The sequence below is a fragment of the Primulina eburnea genome, chromosome 9, assembly GCF_022965805.1.
Source record: "Primulina eburnea isolate SZY01 chromosome 9, ASM2296580v1, whole genome shotgun sequence".
Classification (NCBI taxonomy): domain Eukaryota; kingdom Viridiplantae; phylum Streptophyta; class Magnoliopsida; order Lamiales; family Gesneriaceae; genus Primulina; species Primulina eburnea.
In genome coordinates this window covers 7272189-7292726 of record NC_133109.1, presented here as the reverse complement: position 1 = coordinate 7292726, position 20538 = coordinate 7272189, and the positions used below count along the sequence as shown (strand labels likewise).

The 20538-nt window shown below is 36.5% G+C and overlaps 2 protein-coding genes across 2 annotated transcripts; both read right to left on the bottom strand.

The window, feature by feature from the left end:
* Nucleotides 1-15652: 15652 nt before the first annotated feature.
* LOC140840704 (uncharacterized) lies at nucleotides 15653-16903 on the bottom strand. Its single transcript, XM_073207877.1, has one exon. It carries the CDS (start codon nucleotides 16901-16903, stop codon nucleotides 15653-15655), a length of 1251 nt encoding a protein of 416 aa, XP_073063978.1.
* A 10-nt stretch (nucleotides 16904-16913) lies between these two features.
* Nucleotides 16914-18275, bottom strand: LOC140840703 (uncharacterized). Its single transcript, XM_073207876.1, has one exon. The coding sequence runs from the start codon at nucleotides 18273-18275 to the stop codon at nucleotides 16914-16916; it is 1362 nt and encodes a 453-aa protein (XP_073063977.1).
* Between the last annotated feature and the right edge of the window lie 2263 nt (nucleotides 18276-20538).

Sequence of the window (20538 nt, the reverse complement as noted above, 5' to 3'; positions counted from 1 at the left end):
TCCAACCACGATCTAACCCGTTCATAATTTAACGGGGCGGAGAGGTCCTCGGCCACGTTCACCGACTTCCAAACCCATTCATAATTTGGTCACAAGTCAATTAGCATACCTCAAAAACTTAAACATATTTTCTTTGCACGTCAAACATATTTACTTGGCGTTGAGGGATTCGTTGGGCTTCGATCGGGACCGTTGCTGCACATACTGATCATGGATTGACATGCTTAACTTGCATACTTAGACGTAGGTAAATCATGCTCACTTACGAGTTCATTAAATTCTTAGGACGTTCTACAATTCCCCATGACTCGACTTTGTAAATCATTGTACTAACCCATGACGTCTAACCTCAAAGCATAATAAATTATCCTTCCCCAAAAATGAAGGACACGGATCCCGTACCTACATCCGTGTAGGGGTCCGTGTAGGCTCTGGACATTGACACCGAAGGGAAACAAAGCCACGGACCCCGTGTCAGGGTTCGGGTGAGGGTCCGTGTAGGTACTGTAAAAGGACTACTCGGGAAGGGAAGGGGCACGGACCCCGTGTATGGGTCCGGAACCAGGTCCGTGTACCTACTGTAAAGACGCACCAAGGGAAAACAAAGACACGGACCCCGTGCTCGGGTCCGTGTGGGGGTCCGTCGGCACACTGTACGAAGAAACCTGCGAGAAAACTTATGCACATGCCTACACACCCAAATTGACACTTGAACACGATGATTCAACACCTTAAGGACACCATAACATTGCATAAAACTTATATAAACACTTCAAGATACGACGTCCACCATGCTACCCAATACAGCGCTAATTGGCAATTGACATCAATCGAGTTCCTACGACTTTAAACTAATTCAAACACCTAACGACGTCCAACAAAACCTTGAGACCTACAACAAACCTCAATACTAACATACTCATATGCAGCGACGATCGCCCGTCGATTTCCAACGAAGCCTGCAACATAAAACTTCAAAAATACAATGGTACCAAACTTTTCTTAAAATTTCAGTTTGAGCAGTCACACGAAAAATATCATAACTCTCTCATTTTTCGTCCAAAAATCTTGAATTTTATGTCAAATCGAAGGTATCGAAAAGTTCTACGTTTTTGCCGTTGAAAGTTTTCCCAAAATATGAACAGAAAAATCGCAGTTTTGACATGAACAGTAAAAACGAGTTTTAGATCTAAAATTTTCCTTCGAGATTGATCCGATCCATGATCCGCTCAAACTACTATCATCATACATAAATTTTACGCATAAAAACAACGCAATTCGATATATGACTTGATCGACACAGCAAGAACAGAATATACGTGCCTTTTTAACGATAAACGTTACCGAACGACGACACCGAAGCGGAGATAGGAGCGAGGTTGATCCGGGACGAACGTGGCACCGTTTTTCCTTGAAAATAACCAACGAAAATCGCTGGGAATATTGAATAAAAGGGGCGGCTGCTGTTTTGCAAAGAACCCTAAGCTTTTTCTCTCAAAAATAATACAAACTAGAATGGATTGAAGAGTGTGTGTTTTGTGCGTGTGATTACTGCGTGTAAAAGTGTGTTGGAGTGTGTTTTGAGCACTAATGTGTGTGTGAGTGTTAATAATTAAAAGTTGCTAATGACTAATTGACAACTTAATAAAAAATATACTAACTTTCCCTTACTTTAACACAACTCTAATAAAAATAAATAGTGCAAGTGCTAAACTTAAAAGTTTAAACGTCTTACAATTACTAAATAATTTTCTTATACATTAAAATACTAACATCTCATAAAATACTAATTTTAAAAGTTTTAAACTCTTAAAATTGCTAAATAATGATTTAGGCTCAAAAATGCTAAAACTCACTAAATTATTTAAAAATGCCCCCAAACTCAACTTAAAATAAAATACCATCTTTAAAATTGCCAAAAATCGTCACCGAGTCTTTTCCTCAATCCCGCTTCGAATAATCGCCTGAAACATGAAACTCAAAAGACATTTTAACGTGCATGACGTAACATAACTTAATTTAAAATAGTTGATTTAAATAAATTATGCATGACTAAACTCCTTTAAAATAAATTGAATGTTTTAATAATTTAAATAGATGCATGGGTTATACGTGTACTGAAATCGGGTTCTACAGTTCCTCCCCCACTTATATAAATTTCGTCCTCGAAATTAAGTCTTACCGAACAATTCCGGGTAGCGAAGTCTCATATCTGTCTCTGATTCCCATGTGGCCTCTTCCACTGATTGGTTCCGCCACCGAACTTTGACTAGCTTAGTCACTTTGTTCCGGAGTCTGCGCTCCTGTCTGTCGAGGATTTGAGTCGGTCTTTCCTCATAAGATAAATCTGGAGCAAGCTGCAAAGGCTCATAACTTAGAATGTGCGAAGGATTTGCCAAATATTTTCTCAACATCGAGACATGGAACACATTGTGCACCCCGGCCAGATTCGGCGGAAGGGCAACACGATAAGCTAGTGTCCCAACTCTGTCCAAAATCTCAAACGGTCCAATAAACCTCGGACTCAACTTGCCTCTCTTCCCAAATCTCATAACACCCTTCATGGGTGCTATCTTGACGAAGACGTGATCCCCAACGGCAAACTCGAGATCTCTTCTTCTCTTATCGGCATAGCTCTTCTGACGGCTTTGGGCGGTCTTTATTCTGTCACGGATCTTGACCACCACTTCTGCAGTCTGCTGAACTATCTCTGGGCCTAGATCTGTTCTCTCACCAACTTCATCCCAATGAACTGGCGATCTGCACTTCCGACCATACAACGCTTCATAGGGAGCCATACCAATCGATGCTTGGAAGCTGTTGTTGTATGTGAACTCCACTAGGGGTAGCCTAGACTCCCAAGCTCCTTGAAAATCAATCATGCACGCCCTTAGCAAATCCTCTAAAATCTGAATCACTCGCTCAGACTGGCCATCTGTCTGCGGGTGAAATGCTGTACTGAACAGTAACTTCGTCCCCATAGCTGCATGTAAGCTCTTCCAGAAGGACGATGTAAACCTCGGGTCCCTGTCGGACACAATAGAGACTGGGAAACCATGCAACCGGACGATCTCCCGGATATAAAGATCCGCATACTGCGTCATGGAGAAAGTCGTCTTCACTGGCAGAAAATGCGCTGACTTAGTGAGTCGGTCCACTATAACCCAAATGGAATTCGATCCTCTGACTGATCTCGGCAACCCAACCACAAAATCCATAGTAATGTTCTCCCACTTCCACTCGGGAATGGGGAGTGGCTTAACCAATCCTGCTGGCCTCTGATGTTCAGCTTTTACTTGCTGACAAGTGAGACATTCTGATACGAATCTACGGATGTCTCGCTTCATCCCTGGCCACCAATACAGAATCTGGAGGTCCTTATACATCTTGGTACCTCCCGGATGGATAGAATACGGAGATGCGTGCGCCTCTGTCAAAATATCCTGTCTGATCGAACCAACACTAGGCACCCACATTCTACCTCTGTATCTCACAATGCCGTCTGAAACTGTGTACAGCACACTGCCCTTGGCTTCGTCTTTCAGTCTCCATTTCTGTAACTGCTCATCTGAAGGCTGTCCTGTTCGAATGCGGTCTAGTACATCAGATTTGACTGTCAGATTAGACAGTCTAGGAGCTCTGCCCTTATGATAAATCTCTATACCAAACCTCTGAATCTCAGACTGAAGCGGCCTCTGAACTGACAATTGTGCTATGACTGCCACTTTTCTGCTCAAAGCGTCTGCCACGACGTTAGCTTTTCCCGGATGGTAGCTAATTTCGCAATCATAGTCCTTCACAAGTTCTAACCACCGTCTCTGTCTCATATTCAGCTCTTTCTGCGTGAAGAAATATTTGAGACTCTTGTGGTCGGTGAAGATCTGACATTTCTCGCCGTATAAGTAATGTCTCCAAATCTTCAATGCAAAGACAACGGCGGCTAACTCAAGGTCGTGCGTCGGGTAGTTCTTCTCGTGCACCTTTAACTGTCTGGAAGCATAAGCTATGACTCGACCCTGCTGCATCAACACGGCGCCTAATCCGAGCTTAGATGCATCGGTATAAAGCACAAACTCACCTTGCCCTGTCGGCATGGCTAGCACTGGCGCTGAAATAAGAGCTTGCTTCAGAGTATCAAAGCTCTTCTGACATTCATCACTCCACACGAATTTAGCATTCTTCTTGGTGAGTGAAGTGAGTGGCACTGCTATGGATGAAAACCCCTTAATAAACTTACGGTAGTAACCGGCTAAACCCAAAAAGCTGCGGATTTCTGATGCATTCTTTGGCTCAACCCAATCCTTGACAGCTGCTACTTTCGCTGGATCCACCTCGATTCCACTGCTAGATACTATATGCCCCAAAAACGCTACCTTCTCTAGCCAAAATTCACACTTACTAAACTTCGCAAACAACTTACGGCTCTGCAAGGTCTGTAGAACTGTCCTCAAATGCTGGCTGTGCTCCTCATGGCCCTTCGAGTATATGAGAATATCGTCAATGAATACTATGACGAACTGGTCGAGGAACGGCTGAAATACTCGGTTCATGAGGTCCATGAAAATTGCTGGAGCATTCGTCAAACCGAATGGCATTACTAAGAACTCGAAATGCCCATACCTGGTCCTGAAGGCCGTCTTGTGAACATCTGCATCCTTAACCTTCAGCTGATGATGCCCTGATCGAAGATCTATCTTAGAGAACACGGTAGCTCCCTGCAACTGATCGAACAAGTCTTCGATTCTAGGCAACGGGTATTTGTTCTTGATCGTTACCTTGTTTAGTTCACGGTAATCGATGCACAACCTCATGCTCCCATCCTTCTTCTTCACAAAGAGCACTGGTGCGTCCCACGGTGAGAAACTAGGGCGGATAAAGCCTTTGTCGAGGAGCTCTTGAATCTGCTTCTTGAGCTCTAACATCTCAGCTGGAGCTAACCTGTATGGTGCCTTGGAGATTGGCGCTGTGCCCGGCACGAGCTCGATTGCAAACTCCACCTCTCTCTCTGGTGGAAGGCCGGTGACGTCATCAGGAAAGACGTCTGGAAATTCGCTGACTACTGGCACTTCTGAAATAGAAGGAGTGGGCACGTCAGGCGCTGAAATAATACTAGCCAAGAAGGCTTGACATCCCTTGGAGATCAACCTCTTCGCCTGCATGCACGAAATCATGCGAGGAAAGCTTCTCCATCTGGCTGGCTCAAAAAGAAATTGCTCCATGCCCGGCGGTCTAACCAAGACTGACCTCTTCTGAAAATCTATCAGAACTCTATTCTTAGCCAGCCAGTCCATGCCCAAGATAATGTCGAATTCTGGCATCGGCAATAGGATTAAATCTGCATATACCAGGTGGCCATGCAGTTCTAGATCGATATCCCTGATCACACTGGTAGCCAACAGCTCTTCCCCTGACGGGAATGTCACTGAAAAGTTCACGTCTAGGCCTATGGACTTGAGGTCCAAATGATTAGCAAATGTCTCCGATATGAAGGAGTGAGTGGCTCCTGAGTCTATCAGTGCAGTCGTGGATAGTCTCTTAATAAAAATGTTTCCTGAGACGCGTTAGCACAACACAAAACTAACTTACATCCCAATTATTCTACCATAACCTCAAGCACAAAATACACCTAATAATCCAACTAAAATACTAGTAATCTCAATTAAAGTTAAACAGGAAATGCAAGGAATTAATACTGAGCTTAGATAGGAAAGGTCACCGGTCAGTAGAGTGGTGTCTGGGTTCGCCTCCTGAGCATGCATGGCGAATACCCTGCCCTGGGTTGGTTTCTTCCACTGTGGGCACTCTTTCAGCATGTGGTCCGTAGCTCCACATTTAAAACACTTGCCTGACCCATATAGGCACTGTCCCGGATGCTGGCGGTTGCATTTTGGACACACGGGAAAAACAACTGGTCTTTGTGGCGCCCCTTGCGGCTGAATGGGACCCTTGCTCTTAGGTGGTCCCTGATACGGTTTCTTCCCAGGTGGCCCCTGATACTGCTTCTTAAACTGGGGTCGTTGATTCTGGTGCTGCGGTGGTGCTTGATAGGGCCTCTTGCCCTGCCTGTCAGCCTCAATATCTCGCTGGTCCTGCTCTGCCGCCAAGGCCCTAGATACGGCGACTGCATAAGAAGTGGGACCAGCTACTCTCACATCGCGGCGCAGGATCGGCCGCAGCCCATTCAGAAAATGCCTCAACTTTGCTTGGGCATCATTCGAAATGAGGGGCACGAAGTGACACCCCCTCTCAAACTTTCTCACAAACTCTGCCACGCTACTATCTCCTTGCCGCAGCGTCATGAACTTGTTGGTGAGTCGGGTTCGTACTTCCTCAGTGAAGTACTTGGAGTTGAAGACTTCCTTGAAACCATTCCATGGCAGTACTTGCAGATTAACCGCCACGGACGCGCTCTCCCACCATAACCTCGCATCTCCAGTCAATAAGAAGATGGCACAACGAACCCTATCAGCGTCTGCCAGCTCCATAAAGTCGAAAATTACTTCGATGGACTTGATCCATTCCTCAGCTATCATCGGGTCAGTGGTTCCCGAAAACTCCTTCGGACTCATCCTCCGGAACCTCTCATATACCGCCTCAGGTCTAGGCCTCTCCTCGGGGCCTACAGCAGTCTGGTTCCTCGCAAGCTGCGCGAAGAACTGAGTCATACCAGCAATCATCTGAGCTTGCATATCTGGTGGTGGAGGTGGTGGAGGATTGGCCCTCTCCTCCTCTCGCTGCTCTCTGTTCTCATCTCTTGTTTCCCGGTCGATCACACGTCTAGGAGGCATACTGTTCCAATAGATTACCCAACACGTAAACCCAACAAGCATGAATATAATACTAATATTTTAAGATGCACGTAATTTGAACTTTAAAACATAAACATGCTGAAATCATGATCTAATGCATAGTACATAGCATAACTCAAAACTTTAAAACTTACAGACTTGAGGTGTGACTTCGAGAGCTTCTTGCGACTGGCAGTAGGCGTAACCCTTTACAAGAACCTGGCTCTGATACCAACTGTAACGTACCGTACTTTTACTACTTGAAATTTGCGGAAAAATAAAAATTTCATTCAAATAAAACATCCGTACGGTAGTCACCCAACATTCATAAAATATCTTTAAAATAATCAATCATCAAATAAAAGTTTGCTAAAAGAACGCTGTCTCAAAACGTCTCACATTCAAATCATAACATCAGAGTATTTTAAAAGTTTGCATAAACATAAACTTGCGGTCCTCGGGTTTAGCCTGCCGCTCAGCCCAAGCCTGCCCCTTGGTCGCCACCTCCTAATTCCTGCTCATCGTACTCACCTGCATCGATCAAGTCTAGTGAGTCTAAAGACTCAACACGTATAAACTGGAAATAACGAGTATTACATAATAAAATCGCATGCATCTTTAAAATAGGACATACATACTTTAAATTGAACTTGCATAAACTTCAACTTGAAATAAACTTGAACTTGAACATACATACATACAAAACTAGACGTGCCATCATCATAAACTTTCATAAACATACTGCATACGTAAACATACATAACTTCATCATTTTTCGTAGAGGATGTTTCAAAGCAAGTGACCTATACATAATAAACGCCTGATCAGACACACCACAGTACTGGGCTGACAGGGACGTATCCACTGTCGCATACATGAAATCCCCGTTCATAATTTAACGGGCTGGTTGGTCCCCGTTCATAATTTAACGCTTTCCAACCACGATCTAACCCGTTCATAATTTAACGGGGCGGAGAGGTCCTCGACCACGTTCACCGACTTCCAAACCCATTCATAATTTGGTCACAAGTCAATTAGCATACCTCAAAAACTAAACATATTTTCTTTGCACGTCAAACATATTTACTTGGCGTTGAGGGATTCGTTGGGCTTCGATCGGGACCGTTGCTGCACATACTGATCATGGATTGACATGCTTAACTTGCATACTTAGACGTAGGTAAATCATGCTCACTTACGAGTTCATTAAATTCTTAGGACGTTCTACAATTCCCCATGACTCGACTTTGTAAATCATTGTACTAACCCATGACGTCTAACCTCAAAGCATAATAAATTATCCTTCCCCAAAAATGAAGGACACGGATCCCGTACCTACATCCGTGTAGGGGTCCGTGTAGGCTCTGGATATTGACACCGAAGGAAAACAAAGGCACGGACCCCGTGTCAGGGTTCGGGTGAGGGTCCGTGTAGGTACTGTAAAAGGACTACTCGGGAAGGGAAGGGGCACGGACCCCGTGTATGGGTCCGGAACCAGGTCCGTGTACCTACTGTAAAGACGCACCAAGGGAAAACAAAGACACGGACCCCGTGCTCGGGTCCGTGTGGGGGTCCGTCGGCACACTGTACGAAGAAACCTGCGAGAAAACTTATGCACATGCCTACACACCCAAATTGACACTTGAACACGATGATTCAACACCTTAAGGACACCATAACATTGCATAAAACTTATATAAACACTTCAAGATACGACGTCCACCATGCTACCCAATACAGCGCTAATTGGCAATTGACATCAATCGAGTTCCTACGACTTTAAACTAATTCAAACACCTAACGACGTCCAACAAAACCTTGAGACCTACAACAAACCTCAATACTAACATACTCATATGCAGCGACGATCGCCCGTCGATTTCCAACGAAACCTGCAACATAAAACTTCAAAAATACAATGGTACCAAACTTTTCTTAAAATTTCAGTTTGAGCAGTCACACGAAAAATATCATAACTCTCTCATTTTTCGTCCAAAAATCTTGAATTTTATGTCAAATCGAAGGTATCGAAAAGTTCTACGTTTTTGCCGTTGAAAGTTTTCCCAAAATATGAACAGAAAAATCGCAGTTTTGACATGAACAGTAAAAACGAGTTTTAGATCTAAAATTTTCCTTCGAGATTGATCCGATCCATGATCCGCTCAAACTACTATCATCATACATAAATTTTACGCATAAAAACAACGTAATTCGATATATGACTTGATCGACACAGCAAGAACAGAATATACGTGCCTTTTTAACGATAAACGTTACCGAACGACGACACCGAAGCGGAGATAGGAGCGAGGTTGATCCGGGACGAACGTGGCACCGTTTTTCCTTGAAAATAACCAACGAAAATCGCTGGGAATATTGAATAAAAGGGGCGGCTGCTGTTTTACAAAGAACCCTAAGCTTTTTCTCTCAAAAATAATACAAACTAGAATGGATTGAAGAGTGTGTGTTTTGTGCGTGTGATTACTGCATGTAAAAGTGTGTTGGAGTGTGTTTTGAGCACTAATGTGTGTGTGAGTGTTAATAATTAAAAGTTGCTAATGACTAATTGACAACTTAATAAAAAATATACTAACTTTCCCTTACTTTAACACAACTCTAATAAAAATAAATAGTGCAAGTGCTAAACTTAAAAGTTTAAACGTCTTACAATTACTAAATAATTATCTTATACATTAAAATACTAACATCTCATAAAATACTAATTTTAAAAGTTTTAAACTCTTAAAATTGCTAAATAATGATTTAGGCTCAAAAATGCTAAAACTCACTAAATTATTTAAAATGCCCCCAAACTCAACTTAAAATAAAATACCATCTTTAAAATTGCCAAAAATCGTCACCGAGTCTTTTCCTCAATCCCGCTTCGAATAATCGCCTGAAACATGAAACTCAAAAGACATTTTAACGTGCATGACGTAACATAACTTAATTTAAAATAGTGCATTTAAATAAATTATGCATGACTAAACTCCTTTAAAATAAATTGAATGTTTTAATAATTTAAATAGATGCATGGGTTATACGTATACTGAAATCGGGTTCTACATAACCCCTTAATTATGCAACTTAAATGAGCTTATTTTCTACTCACCTCAAGTAACTTAAATTAAATCCTCAAACCTTCTTACTAACTTAAATGAACTTACTTGCTAGCTAAATTAACTTCTGGAAATATTTCTCGAATCTTAAATTCTATCTCAAAACTCCAACTCCAGTCCGACCTCACTGAAATAACTGAAATGATAAAAATCAAACTACTGCATGAAATCATAAAATAATTAACTTCAAAGAAATGCATTTAAATAATCATGCAATGAAGTCAATTTAATTTAAAAATCTAGAATTATGCATGGCTTATACGTAGACTGATTTACGGGTTCTACAGTAACAATCTCAAAATTTTAAAAAAATAGTGTATGCAATTTCCTTTCGTTTGAATGTGTAATGACTCCATTATACAACCATTTATTTTAAGAAATAATGCCCGTACGGTGGTTTTAATATGTTTTCGCTTTTATTTATTTATATAGATGATAGATCCAACACGATGCTTTATATGTACATATGGACGATTTAAAATACTTTATAAATGTTGCTTTTCTTTCCATTATGAAAATATATAATATTTTGGTACGAATAATTCACTGATTATCCTCTTTTCAACCAAAAACTTTCAAGTCTATCATCCGGTAACTGAAGATCTTCTTCTTCTTTATTTCTTTTAACATCTATATATACCGTATGAGATTAAGGTTGTGTTTGGATTGAAAAATTTAGATTTAAGGAAATATTTGAGGGAATAATAGGAAATGGCTTCATATTGGGATGCATTTGAAATTCTTCTCAATAATTTAAAAAATAATTATTTTGAATTTGAAATCTATTGTCAAGTGAGTTTGCCTATTCAAACTAATGGATTTGTAGCAAAACACACGCGCGCTCAGATACATATACTAAACTTTCATCCCTATGCATAATCCACCATGCTAAATACAAAATAAGTTATAGTTCCTACTCTTTACATTTTTTTATCAATTTCGAATCCTTCGTAAAAACGAATCAACCGCCATATGATGTCTTCTTTACCGTGTATTATAAAAAATGAACGAATCCATGGAGGTTTCTTGCAAGAAAAACGAATGGGTTGAATTTTATGATGAAACACTAATGCTAAAAGACATGTTGCATGTTTGATTTAAAAGAAAAATGATTTATACATGCATGAATTTTCTATAAGTGATGGAATATGAAAGGTTGAAGGAGATGAATTGATTCTGACTAATACGATGATACGATAATATGTAAGAACAAGGCTCAGTTGACGGGTGAGAATGTCGATGATGTCTCCGTCGCTCGATACGTGGTTATACGTAGATGGATCCATCAACCTACAACTAATACGAAAGTCACAATTAAAGAACTGGATTAAAAAAAAAAAAGAAACATATACGTATATGATGAAAAGGAAAAAAAAATTAGTTTATGCATATTCATGAAAAGCTATTTTATTAAAAGTATTTTCACTGTTGCATTTGGATGTATATGTATACTTGTGGTCATGGTTAAGGTTTGTTGAGTCATTAGACTCACAATGTGTGATCGATACAGGTGAGCATGATGTTGATATTGATGGAGGACTTGATGGTTGACCTATCTGGACTGAAGGTACACACAACCTGAGGACAGTCGCTAGTTTTCCGCAAAAATTATGTTTACGATTTAAGATTAATTTACAAAATTTTATATCTTATATGCTTTTGAGAGGTTTTGAGAGGATGTTAGAGTTAATTCTTTTTTTTTTGAAATAATGTTAGCTTAGGGTTGATTGACGTTTAAGATTTTACGTTTTGCATTTGCGTACTTTTGAGATTTTCAAATAATAGGTTATTTGTTATTTTTAAATAGTGGAAAAGTATTTTAAAATTGTGTGTGTGTGTGTGTGTATGTAAATAATCGGCCTAAATGCTTAAGGGAAAAAAAAGTCTAGTACATTTTAAAGAAAAACAAGTAATGGACATTTTATCGGCTGTCTGTTGCTCTATGGAGACATATTCCAATATGATATTCTTGTTCATTACATGATCTCGTATAAAATGTTGTTGAATATTTATATGTTTAGTCGAAGAGTGAAAAATTGGTTATACGTTATTGTGATTTCATTTGTGTCGTCACAGAAGATTGGTGACTCTGTTGCATCAATTCCATAATATTTCGATTGTTGTTGAATCCATAGCTCTTGGGCACAACAACTTCCAGCGGCTAGATATTCAGTTTCGTTAGTTGAAATGACAATTGATGTCTATTTCTTGCTAAACCATGAAATTAGTTGGTTTTCCAAGAAAATGACAAGTTCCACTTGTACTCTTAATGTCATGTTTGCATCCTACATAATATTCATCTGAATATCCAACTAAATTGAAAAATATGTCCCTTGGGATACCAAATTCTACATCTGAGTTCCTTTCAAGTATTTTAATATTATTTTAGTAGCTAATAAATGTGATTGCTTAAGATTGGATTAAAAATGAACACATATACATACTGCAAACATAATGTCAGATCATCTGACACTTGGGTATAATAATAAACCTATTAAACATCTATACATTGTTACTTTGACTGATATTCCCCCTTTGTCTTTATCGAGATTAACTAAAGAACTGAGCAAGTTTCAATTTCGAAATGATTCTACAACTCTTTAGAGTATTTGACCTGATTGATAAAAATCCTGGAGTTTATCCGCTTCACTTGTAAGCCCAGAAAAAGAACGTCAATTCACTCATCATGCTCATCTCGAACTTGTCATGCATCAGCTTCAAAAACTTCTCGCATAATTTTGGGTTAGTTGATAATATCAACGTAAATATGGATCTTTTTTAGCTAATGTAAATATAACCGATTGTGAAATAATGATTAAGCAAGAATTGTGATAAAGTATCATATCAAGCACAAAATGCTTGTTTTAATCCATACAATACTTTTGTAATCTAAAGCTTCTGTAAGCAGTATAAGTAAGAATTATTCTGATCGTCTCTAGCTAACTATTGGTGCAAAAATTTCATCAAAATATTTCTTCTTCTTTTCTAAAACTGTGTGCAAATAATCTTCAATGTTTCTAATCATAATTCCATTTTCATCCAATTTGTTTCTATAAACCCATCGGGTTCCTATGTCTGATTGCTGAGAAAGCCTAAGAACTAAGTACCAAACTTTATTTCTATCAAATTGATTTAATTATTCCTGCATTGCTTTTATCCAACTTCTATATAAGAGGGCTCATATATCTTTTTAGGTTCTAACTGCAAAATAAAAGAAATATGAAAAAAATTATTAATCATTTATTGTCCAATTATGAGATGTACTGAAGGGTTACCGATCAACGGCGAGACTGAATGAGTCTTAATTCATTTGTAGCATGGTCCAAAAGGATCGTTGTTGTCAGTGTTTGGAGCAGCATCAGTTTGGTTATGTTCAGTTGGGTTCCCATTCAGTCAGCTTGATTCTAAGTGGCTTGGATATCTTCAGTATGATTCAAGTAAATTTGTTTCACATTAGTCTGGTTATCAGTAAAGTTATCTTGTTTCTCAGCACTGTGTCTAAAAGTTATTCAAGTATATGAATATACAGAAACATATCTGTACATTTACATTTTCAGTTACCTTTTTTTTTCTTCAATTTGTAGCCTAATTGTTAATAAGTAATGCCGTTTATTGTGTTCAAACTAATTCAATGATGATTTTCTTAGGAAGTATCCAACTGTTGGCTTATTAATACCCAACTGACAAGAATAACAATTCGGTGTTGCTAATCCAATCGAATTATTTTGATATTTTGTTGAGAATGTTTATTCACCCCTCTACACCAATGTCACGATCCTAGCACAAATTTTGACTTTAACTCATTAGTTTGGTTGAATATATATTCTATATTATAATGTAACATATTTATAAAATGGCACAAAAGCTCCTATGAGACTATCTCACGAACTAATTTTGTGAAACTGATTTTCTACTTGGTTCGACTAATAAAAATTTATTATATTTTATGTCAAAAAAATTATTTTTCACTTAATATGAACTGGGTCAAACCGTCTTACGAGTATAAATTGAGTATAAATTCTTGAGATAATCTCACAACATACTTACATTTATAAGGTGATTAGAGGCTGTCAAACGGGCCCAATCAACCCGTCTCTTGATGGGTTGAGGAACTCAACCCAGGCGAACCATGGTGGGTTGCGGCCATGGGCCACCTGTAAAAAACATTTAATATATATATATATATATATATATATATATATATATATATATATATATATATATATATATATATATATATAATTTTATATATATTACGATTTTTTATAATTTTATAAGTAAAAATTTATAGAAAATTTTAATAAAATACTAAATCAATGATTTAACACTTCGACATATTAATAAAAATAATTATCACAAAAAATTCACAACTTTCGCTATTTTATATTTTATATATATATATATATATATATATATATATATATATATATATATATATATATATATTATTTCTAAAAAAAATTCCCAACCCAACTCACTTAATTTGATTGGTGGGATAGTCCAATCCAATAGACCTAACTTATATTGATGTTTCTAAAGGTGATGTTAATTGAGTAAGCGCTATTTATATATTTTATTTGATTATTATTGATAATTTAACCACTTATTTTATGTTGTTATTTTAGGTACTATATTAATTGGAATGATTATTTCCTTGAGTTTCTTAAGCATTTATTGTTCAATAAATATTCTCAAATAATATACTAATTACCATAAATATTGGAAACGGGAAATTGGCCTTCAGTCCCCAGCTGTTGATTTTTTTTTGTTCAGTCCCTGAGTACTTTTTTAGTACCACATTTCTACGTGAAGTGTACCAAATTTCCACATGAAGTGTACCATATTTTGTATGACATAGTACCACAATTTTGTGAGTCGAGAGTGAACCCAAAGAAAATGTTTTGATTGAGAATTTTTCACCAACTTCTCATATTGGAAAACATCAACTTATGCATTGAAACTATGGTTACTCATAGTAATAGATCTATATTTAGTACTTTATCCCTTCCAAATATAAAGTTGCATTTCTTTTTCGCCCCTTTCAAATATATAATCAACTTTTTATATTTAAAATTATTTTATATATATTTTAACCAATCTAATCTCATCATTAAATACATAAACTAATTCCAACTTTTTTATTCTATTAAAACATTAATTAAATAAAAATAAAATGAATTTTTTTTATAAAATTTATTTTTTCAATATTTTTCTTAATATGTATGAAAACATACACAAATCTAAATACATGATATGAATATTATATATCATATTACTCGAAACTATTAGAGTAAATATTTCTGAGATGATTTAAGACATTATTATTTTTCAACATTATATTTGATATGTAAATTTTGTCATTTTTATTTAATAATAATTTAAACATAAGGATAATAACTTCTCAACTTGTTTATCTATATTTTAGATATAAAATATCATAACTAAATTGATTAAAAAAAATTATTCAAGAACTATACATAATATTAATATAATAATTGTGCAATGAAGCCAATATTAGTTAAAGCACACAATATCGAAACAGGGCCGTCTTCAGAAATTTGGAGGCCCTAGGCTATTTTTTTAGGTGAATGTTTTATATAATTTTTTTTTAAAATTAAATATACAAATATCACATAAAAACTGATGATTAAATGCATATAATTAATCAACAGTATCTAATATGCTACATAAATTTATTTAATTATAGGAAATGACATATATAAACAAAATCAAATAACAAAATGTTCATATTCTCCGCGCTTTTTGTTGCGCAAAATTGTCGACTAAATTATCGTAATCAAGCTTAGCTACCATCTTTTTCTCAATAGACAATATGGCCAAACCATTCAATCTATCTTGAGACATAGTTGATCGAAGATAGTTCTTTATCAACTTCAGCTTTGAGAAACTTCTTTCGGCAGAAGCTACTGTAACCGGAATGGTTAATAATATTCTATAAGCTATCCAAGCATTAGGAAACCCATGATGCAAACTTTTGACATACTCCAAGACTTCAAGTGGTTTGGTAATCCAATCCAGTAATGCTTTTCTGAGTAACTGCAATTCAGAAAATAGTTCAAGTGCATTAATATCAGAATCATCCTCATGTTTCAAAAAATCTTCAAGTGCAGCACATGAATTGTTCAAACTCTCATCATCTGCGTCTTTCAACTTGTTCAAGTTAAATAAGAATCCAAAAGTCTCTTCATATTTCTGAAACTGCTCAAACCTTGTCTTGAGTGAAGAAATAGCATTATCAATCATCTGCAAAAAATAATTTACTCGAAAATATTCTTCAGCTCCTTGTATTGGTTCATCTCGAGCATTTTCATCAAAAAATCTTTTTTTATGACGAATACGAGTTTCACGAAATATGGGTTCAACCTCCATTTCTAAAGCAATCTTTTCAGCTTCACTCTTCGCGGCTTCAAAACCAGTATTTCTGTATTCTTCCAAAAAGATAATCAAACCTTTTAAGAGATTAATACCCTCACCAATAACCATATCCTTTCTTTGGAGAATCTTGCTGATTTTATTTACTTTATGCAATACTTCAAACCATATTACCATGCCCACAAAAAATTCAAAGCTTCGAAGTTCAAAATTTGCTAAAGACCCCGCATCACTCACTGTTGTTGCATCACCATTGTGTTCAACTAGATGCAATAATGCATCTCTTATTTGAGGAGCTTGAAATCTTACAGCTTTTACGCTATCAAGACGGCTTTCCCAACGTGTATCTGACCATGATTTTAATGTAAGTCCTTCTCTATTGCGACCTTTTACAAAAGATTTAAGGACCTCCCACCGTTTTGTTGAACCGGAGAATAATTTATATATTCTTTGTATCACTCCAAAAAATGATTTAGCTTGAACACAACTCATGGCCATATCACAAAGGGCAAGGTTAAGAGAATGACAACCACATGGAGTGTAAAATGCCCTAGGATACTCTTTAAGTACTCTACTGCTTACTCCTTTATATTGTCCTTTCATATTTGAACCATTATCCCTGTCCTCTCATGTCATTAAAATCTAGTTCCAATATTCCCAAAACAAATTTAAGCTCATTGTAAAGTGCATCTCCTGATGTTTCAACAACTTTCAAAAATTGAATAAAAAACTCCTCCACTGTTATGGGTGTCTTGGAAACATCAACACATCTCAATATAAGAGACATTTGTTCTTCATGACTAATGTCTGGAGTACAATCAAGAATTACAGAGAAATATTTTTCCCCTTTAATTATTTCAAGGATCTTATTCTTAATCTCTTTTGCCAACAAAAGTATTAATTCATTCTGAATATTATGGCCAAGATAATGGACACGACGGATCTCCTTTCTTCGGATGCATCGAAGGTGCTCTTCCATGATCGGATCAAAAGCAGCAATCATCCGAATTATACTTAGAAAATTTCCACTATTATGATCATCAAGTTTTTCATTACTTCCACGAAAAGCCAAATTACTGCTAGCAAGAGTTTTTACAACGCTTATAATTCTCTTAAAAACATCTCTCCAAAATCTTTTTTCTTTCTCAACGACTTTTTGATTAGAAGAATCAATTGTTAGTTTTTTCCTCAACCTTGTTTCCGCCTCCATCCAATTCGTTAAGCTATTAATATGATCAGTACTTCTTTCATGATCACTAAGTCTCACGTGAATATTTTTCCAATCACCATAACCTTTAGTTGTTGTTGTTAAAGAACTTGATACAACTTTATCTCTTTTGAATAACACACAACAAAAACAAAACACTTTATCCTTCTTCTGAGAGTACACTAGCCATGATCTATCAAGTTTTTCTCCATTCGATAAATATCGACTATAATGTTTATCATTGAAGCTTCTACCATCGTCATTAACCGGATACGCGATATCCATAACTCTTTTTGGACCTCTCTCTTTTAACACATCAATCTTTCTTTGAGGCATATTATTCTCCCAATTTCCCGGATCGAACAAATCATCTAATTCTTCACCGTTCACATCTATATTTTCATTCAAATTTCCAATATCATTTACATCCTCCATTCCATTATTATTTTTTTCAATTCCAGTCTCTTCCCGATTATTATTTACTTGAATCCCATTATCCAAAAGTATATTCTCAGTCAAAATTTGAACAGCGACTACATTCTCAGGATTCAAATTTTGATCATTGACACTATCAGTAAAGTTTGGATCAGTACCCACGACAACATCATTCAAATCCAAATTTGTAACAGTATCCAAATCTTCAACTACGGAAACAACAGGTTTTATGTACCTTTCCATGGACCCAGTGAGGGATTTTGTAAGAATCTCTTGTCTTTCTTTCTTTTTCCTCTTTGAACTTCCAGATTCAAATTTTCTTTTTCCCGTCATAATTCACAATGCAAATCTGGAAAAATAAATACAAAGTATAAGTTAAATACTAACAAATATAAATGATAATGCCAAAATATTCTTTTACTTTTCCTGGTTATTATTTCTTTTACAGTTTTACTAATATTTTACACAGAGAGCAATTAAGAGATTTTTTAATGGACACACTTTAGAAGTCATTGCTCCTGAGTCCTGAATAACTAGCAATGAGAAAGGCCAACTTCTCTTCTGGATTAACAAATAAAGTACGAAAAATCCAACGAATCCAAACAAAACAAAAATAATTTAATGGTAAACAATGTAACCACGATAACTACTATATGAATAAACAAAAATCAGACAAGAAAATCAGCAAATGATCTAATCTATTAAAAAAAAGAGGAATGTTATATTAGAAATTTAGAATAGAAATATAAAGTGAGATTTCATACCTGCAAGCGCTAGATTTCTCGTTTAATAGTGTAGATTTTCCATTTTATTTGATATAAAAGTTAGGGTTAGAACTTTGGGCAAAGTGAAGAGAATGATCGATGATGGTAACTGTGAAGAAGATGAGATGAAACAATGAAATTTCAGAATATTAAGTTATATGAGTTTTTTTTTCGGGCTTGATGTTCTTATTGATTAAGTCCACTTTCAAATTTAAAAAACTAAAGCCCTAATTATATTAGAGGCCCTAACAAAAAGAGAGGCCTAGGGCGCTACCCCTAGAGCCGGGTCTGTATCGAAACATATTAAATAATAGATTTGTTCTTAAAACATACTTAGTAATAATATAATTAAAATGATACTCTTGTTCTTTGTTGTGTTGGATTTCTAACCCGCGCATGAAAGAAATTTCGTTTACCAGCTATCAAGAATCGATCTATGATGAATCAGTGATCATTCATCGCCAGGAGCAATACCCAGCTTGAATCCACTCGTTTCCGCATTTTCATGAGCTTGGTCCTGCTTTTTGGCACGTTCGATTTCCCTGGCAGAATCGACAGCATCTTTGCAGCGCTTCAAAACCAAACTGTGGAGGCTTTTGTGCAGGTCTAGTGGAATTTCTTGAAGTTTTTCGCAGTTTTTGAGTACAAGACTCCCAAGCACCGGAAAATTCTGATTCGAAGCTTTCCAGGGAACTAACTCCAAGCGTTCGATGTACAAGACTTCAAGTTTTCGAAAGCAAACACCAGATGCATTACAAAACACTCCCACAAATGCTTTGTCTTTCAGCTTGAGTACCTCAAGATAATTTAACATACACAATGTAGACATATGATCCCATTCCAAATTAGTAGCGGATAATGTGAGGCTCTTTAGCTTTGGCGGAAATGCGTCCGGTGGAGGTAGGCGAGGCGCCAGGGCTTCTGAAGTTGAACCAAATCTTACATCATTACAAAGCTTCAGTTTTCTAAGATTACACAGTCTTTCCAGGCCCCTGCAGCGTGCCAGGGCTGCTATTTGACCGCGAATGCTAATCATAAGTAAATTATATATAAATCAAAAAAGTTATTTTATTAACATTTACTATGTGTATTTTAAAACAATGTCGATAAATTTTATAATGTATCGTCTAATAAGATGTTTACTTTTTTTAGAATTGATTTAATAATTTTCATTACGGGACATTTTACACTATCATATATACATGAACTTTATAATATAGAAGAAAATTATCACATTAGTAATACGTAATAATTAAAATTTTGTACAAATATAAGAATAATATTTTTTACTTCTCGATCATGAAAAACATATTTCAAACTTAATATCTGTTGTTCTCGTTGTTTCCATATGTAGGTAGTTCATAACAACGAAAAAAATCTAAATTTTAAACGAACATTACATCTTGGAATGATTCAACTCATATATGGTGCTAAAAAGAGGAGTCATTTCAGAATTCAATTTTTGAGTAGATAAATTTTGTAAGATAAAATTTATACATTGGATGCTTTTGACAGAATTATACCATACATTAACTGTGGGGACCCGGACGCTAATAATCTTCTTAATACTCTTTGGGGTTTAATTATCAGTTAAGATAAACAAGGTCTAAAAATTTTTCTTTTAAAATGCGGAAGGTAATGGAATCATGCTATTATACAAACCAGTATAATAATACAAATCCTGTACAACATGCATCTAGTTCAACTAAGGTTTAACTACTACAATCAAGAAATGAAACCTATCTATATCCAAGTCCGGAATCACCACTCTAATCTTGATCTCTCATCTTCTTCTGGACCCCGATCCTGCCCCACCTATTGTCATGCACACA

Coding starts and splice junctions, on each gene's coding strand:
- LOC140840704 (XM_073207877.1), bottom strand. CDS start 16,903: ATGAAAGGACAATATAAAGGAGTAAGCAGTAGAGTACTTAAAGAGTAT.
- LOC140840703 (XM_073207876.1), bottom strand. CDS start 18,275: ATGACGGGAAAAAGAAAATTTGAATCTGGAAGTTCAAAGAGGAAAAAG.